At 41.7% G+C, this 5,494-nt stretch overlaps 1 protein-coding gene across 3 annotated transcripts; it reads left to right on the top strand.

The window, feature by feature from the left end:
- The first annotated feature begins 1,200 nt into the window (after window positions 1-1,200).
- On the top strand, window positions 1,201-3,881 carry CCL11 (chemokine (C-C motif) ligand 11). Of its 3 annotated transcripts, none has more exons than XM_006890914.1 (3): window positions 1,201-1,276; window positions 2,794-2,905; window positions 3,776-3,881. In XM_006890914.1, the coding sequence occupies exons 1-3, from the start codon at window positions 1,201-1,203 to the stop codon at window positions 3,879-3,881; spliced, it is 294 nt and encodes a 97-aa protein (XP_006890976.1). The 3 variants fall into 3 exon arrangements, with proteins under 3 accessions (XP_006890976.1, XP_006890975.1, XP_006890974.1); XM_006890913.1 differs by having other exon boundaries at window positions 2,788-2,905; XM_006890912.1 differs by having other exon boundaries at window positions 1,201-1,288.
- Window positions 3,882-5,494: the final 1,613 nt, after the last annotated feature.

The following is a 5,494-nucleotide window of genomic DNA, read 5'->3' as shown; positions in this document are numbered from 1 at the left end:
AGATTGCCCATCTTTCTGCCATAGAGCTGCTGGTGGATTAGGACCTGCAGAAAGATACTGTGTTTGGGTTCGCAGCACATCTCCATTTAGACTGCATCACCACAGTGGCCCGTATTAAGCACAGCCAACTCTACTGAAGATTTTGCCTCCTCTTGACCCCTCCTTCACTAGAGGGCCTTGTATGTGCAAGTGGAAGGTAAAAGTGAGTTCTTGGCTTCACTTGCTCATCACATCTTATCAATCAGATACCTTCTCTGCAGAGTGTACACAGACAGTAAGGGTGAGAAAGAATGCTGGTTTTCAGGCTATCTTCCTTGGGAGCGAAAGAATAGAGGCTCCCCTCTTCTTCTTTCCAATTGCATCTGCTCCAAAATGGGATTGACATTTTAATTACATTTGGAGAAAGTCTTTAACAGATAAGCACAGTTTAAAGCTCACAGGACAGCCAGGTCCTCTCGAGCTATTCTGTCACATAGTGACTCTACAGGGCACAGTAGAACTAACTGCCTCGTAAGCTTCCCAATGCTGTAATCTTGATGGGAGCAGAACAGCAGCAGGGCAGCCTGGTGGGTTTAAACTCCCAACCTTTGAGTTAGCAACTGAAGTTCTTGAGATTCCAGCATCACCGCAATGTTCAGAGCTGCTGAGATCTCACTCTCACCTGAGTCTGTGCCTAATAGAGGTTTGGTGTCCAACTTTGGCAGCTTCTTGACTGTCAAAACTGGAGACTGCAATGTGAACACAGAGGAAGTTTCTTTGATCCTCTCATCTCCCTTCCACCCTCCCTTTCCAATGCTTCCTTTCCTCCCTCCTCTACAGATGTCTTGTTTCAGAAAAGAAGGGCTTTCAAGCATGACCCTCGGGATAGCTATGAATGTGCTCAGCTATTTCACAATCATGTATTCTCTTCTCCCTAATTCCTACCTCTTAAGATTAACTGCAACTGTGCCAAGTCTCAACCCACCACTTATTTATTTTATGTCTGATTAAACCCCTAGTTTGTGGAATTTGCTCAGCAAATCCATGGCCTTTGTTATTTCTTAGTTAGGATCTTGTTGAGACAAAGATCTCTCTGGGGGCTCCCCACCCAATCTCTGCTCCTTATAAAAGGCAGGCAGAGCCTCGAGAGGGGCAGAGAAGCTGAGAGTCAGCCCAGAGCTATCAACCCTCTCACTGACGCCTGCCTCCTCCCTCTGCACCATGAAGGTCTCTGCAGCACTCCTCTGCCTGCTGATCTCTATGGCCACCTTCAGCACGCATGTGCTTGCTCAGCCAGGTAAGCCATCCCGCACATTTCCTAAGGGGAAGTTAACCATCTCTGAGCTATTAGAGCAGTAAGGACCTTCAGAAGCTCACTGCAAACCCTGTAGTTTAAGGATAGGCGAACATATTTCATGAGTCACAAGAGAGATAGTTTAGCCTCGCACAGTTGGTCAGTGAAAGGAGCTGATGAGACCAAGATTAGTCAGTTCCCCAGTTTGTTCCCTGACATGAGATTTGCAGATGCAGCTCATCCACAGTCCAGCTACTTTTGCAGTGTTTAGGATGGGCACACAAAAGAAAGGTCTTCTCGTGCTGGTACGGTGGGCAACTCTGGTAGTCATGGAGAATAAGAAAACCTAAAACTAAACTCTGTTCACTGAAAAAGTTTAGAATTTTTACTGGGTTCCAAAACAGTTTGCAGAGGCTGAGACTAAGAAGAAAAAAAAAGAAAGAAAAAAAAAGAATAAGGCCTCTTGGGAATCTCTTGAAATGACATATTTTGATTCTGATATCCCTGGGGGGAAACATCTAGGTGGTTTTGCCAGAATTGATCTTTCCAGTCTCTGATGACTTAGCTGCATTGAGGGTATCTGTCAGCATAAGCTAATGTGTGCTGTGGTCACAAATTGCCACTGGCTTAAAAGATTGATTGCTCGCTCGCACTACACATGTATTATGCATTAACGAGTGGCTTTGCTTTATATATTTCATAGTCAAGGCTATGAATAGAATAGACAGAATAATTCTGGCCACTTCAACAAAGAAAAAGCTCTAGGCATGGAGAAGGATGGTGATCTTGCACTGGCAATCTTGTGTGTCACTTCCTCCCACCACCTTTTGGTTAAGAGTTGTTATTGTCTTCCTTATGAATCAGGGTGAAGTCTCTCTCAGGGAGGAGTGATAGGGAATGGCAAAGGACACACTGACAAAGAAGATTAATCAGAACTGGCTTTAACAAGCACTGTGGCAAATGGACAATTAAAACAGAGTTTGGGGGGGTAAAGAAGAACGAACTGGGGAGGAGGGTAGAGAAAACAGTGCAATAATGAATGAATGAAAACCCCAAATCTCTGTAAATGTTCATTAAAACTAATAAAATTTAATAATAATTTAAAAAATACTAAAAGGAAAAAAAAGTAAAAAAAAAAAAGAAAGAAAAAAAAGAGTTGTTATTGTCTCCAACCAACTAAAAATGATCAAGAAGAGCGATTCTACCACACGCTCAGACCAAAGAGAAAGGGAGTTATTTGGTGAAAAGTACTATCACTAGCATCTAGATACATATCCTCCTAATGACAGATTGACTGTGCTTTCTAAGGGCTCTTTATCAGTAGTGATGGTCAACTAAGGACACCAAGCCAGAGTCAGGGACCCAAGACTTCAGTACGGATACCTTCGACTTCTATCTCTTATATTCCCTTGCCTTCTTTTAATTTTCCTTTTTTTCTCCCTTTTAATAAAACTGTGCTTTAAAGTATCCACATACCATTGGTAACTAATATTTTTTTTTCTTTTGCCTCTCCAACTCAGCTCTTCCTCCAACCATCTGCTGCTTCAAGGTGAGCAGTAAGAAGATCCCCATCCAGAGGCTGGAAAGCTACACAAAGATCACTGGCAGCAAGTGTCCCCTGAACGCTGTGGTGTAAGTAGAAAAAGGTCCACTCTCCCTAGCCCCCCAAACCATTAGAGATGGCTGAGGTCAAGGACTGTGCCAGAGTTACGTGGAGTCACGAACTCAAAACTCATTGCCTTTGAGTCAGGATCGACTCATAACTGACCCTGCATCAGGTTTTCTGAGGTTGTAAACGGCACGGAAGGAGATTGCCCATTTGTCTCCCCTAAAGCTGCTGGTGGATTTGAACCACCGGAGAGACACTGCCTTTCAGTTAGCAGCACAACTCCCTATGGACTACACCACCTTTATAGCTCAACTGATCTATTTTCTCAAAATAAAATTTTAAGTCTCTGCTTCCTACTTGGGAAGTTGTTCGAGGCTGACCAAATTCCTCAAGTCAAGAGTAAGATGGTGTTGCAAAGCCATCACACAATGGAATACTATGCAGCACACAGGAGCAATGATTTTGTAAATTACTACCTAACATGGGAGGGACTGGAGAGCATTATGCTAAGTGAACTAACTCAGTCTTATAAAGACAAATACTTTATAGGACCAATATTGTAGAACATGTACAAGGAGCTAAGGGGGAGGGGGAGAGGGGTTAAATATAGTGTAGCACAACTTGACTGGTGGAGGAAGAGATTGGTAAAGGAAAGGGGAAAGGCCTGGTGTGAAAAACACCATATACATATGTGAACTTTATGAACTTTTGTAAATGAGTATACAATAAAATTTTTAAGAAAGAACAGCAGCTAACACTGAGAGTGTCATCTATCCTCTGTCTCTTCCTCCCCTCCATGGTAATTGTTTTATAGAAAATATTTCTGGGAGATTTAAGGTCAAGAGAGTAGACTTCTTAAAGGGAATCCTAATTGTGTCTTCTCTCATATGTAGCTTCAAGACCAAATTGGCTAAAAAAATTTGTGCTGACCCCAAAGAGAAGTGGGTTCAAGATTCCATGAAGTACCTGGACCAAAAATCTCCAACTCCAAAGCCATAAGGGAAGCTCAATGGCATTAAGGTGATTCTGACTGATGGTGATGCCACGTGTGTCAGAGAAGAATGCACTTCGTAGAGCCATCAGTGAATGCAGTCTAAAGAAGTAGGCTGCCAGACCTGTCCTCCACTTCAAAGCCATAAATGTCACTGCTTTTGAAACAAAACGAGAGTCTGAGAAATGCTTATTTCACCTGCCCTATCTGTGTTTTGATGTAATCTTGTGTCATTGTTCCCAAAGTGATGTGGGGTTTTTTGTTTGTTTTGTTTTTGTGATGTGGGTTTTATTATATAATTTTTTAAATATATTGTAGTTAAATTATTGATTTTTATAAATGAAATACCACAATTGTGTATTAGTCATAGGGGTTTTTGTTGTTTTTGTAAAATATAAGTCTTGGGCTAAGTTGCTTTTCTTTTAAGTATCCCTGAGAATTCAATTCCCTGAGCTATGTGAAAATGTTACCTCCTCCTCACCTCCTCGGAACTGCATAAAGGTTCTTCAACAGTCAGCACAATGAAAAGATTTTTGTTACTTTTGAGAAGGCACATGTGTGACTCAAGTTATTATATGAAATTAAATATTGTTTCTGGAAATTAATACTATAAAATTTGTTGAAAGTCAGAAGTTGTGATTTTTGTGGAGTGGAGGGAGGAACTAGGAGAGAAAAATATGGCCATAAGGGTGAACGTTAGGGTGGTTCTGGAAATAGGAACTGCTTTCTTGGGGAATGATCTCAAGCCGACCAATCTTCACTGAGATCCAGGGTGAGAAAGAGAGACCCTGACAAATATGTTCTATTCTTCTGATGCTGGTCACCAACAGCTGTCTCCCCTGATCTCAAGTCCCTTCGTAACTTATAAACAGGAGTCCCATCATCATTCCTTTCCACCTCAATATAATTTTTGTCTGACATCTCTGCACTACTGCTCTATTGAAACAGCTTTGTGAAAGCCTCCCTGCACCCAAGCGTTATTTATCGAACCACCTTTCCTCTTAGTTATCTGGCCCTGCTGTAAATGAGGTAACACAAGTGGATTCCTTCAGAGTTTCTTAAGACATAAACAGAAAGCAGGGAGCCAAACAAAACCGTTCCAGAAATGGTGGATACCCATCAGCAATGTATTTGTTGCTATTTTCTCATTCATGGTTACTGTTCTCATTTGTAAGATTCTGAAGCATTGCTGTAGGCACAGCTACCTCTGTGGGTGAAAGATTATAATTATGATATGTACACATTTCAAATTAAAAGTTTTTCGGGTTGGTTCTGGGACTTCTACAACCCGACTGCACAGTAGTCAGAGCTATGCCTTATGGGAATAATTAAGGCTATGTCTAGGTCTGTGGGTCTTTCTCCATAAGCTTGTCTGATAGCTGTGATTTCAGGCAGCTTTCTAAAGGGCAAAGTCGCATGACTGGTTTGTGCTTAGAAATAAACTCATGTGGAGTCTGAGCCTACGTTTAGACTCAGAACGGACTTAGAGGTCTGCCACAGATGATGTATTTCCACAAGGTGGGGGGGCTTCAGATTTTGAGCTCTAGTACACCTTGCACATGACTTTCCCCTCTTATTATTTTCAAACAAATTTTATACCTAGTAGAATTTTATCTTCAAT

This window comes from Elephantulus edwardii, unplaced genomic scaffold, assembly GCF_000299155.1.
Source record: "Elephantulus edwardii isolate Elephantulus edwardi_28Jun2011 unplaced genomic scaffold, EleEdw1.0 scaffold00094, whole genome shotgun sequence".
NCBI classification, from domain to species: domain Eukaryota; kingdom Metazoa; phylum Chordata; class Mammalia; order Macroscelidea; family Macroscelididae; genus Elephantulus; species Elephantulus edwardii.
Note: the sequence above shows the minus strand (reverse complement) of the source record. Positions and strands in the feature narration are given on the sequence as shown.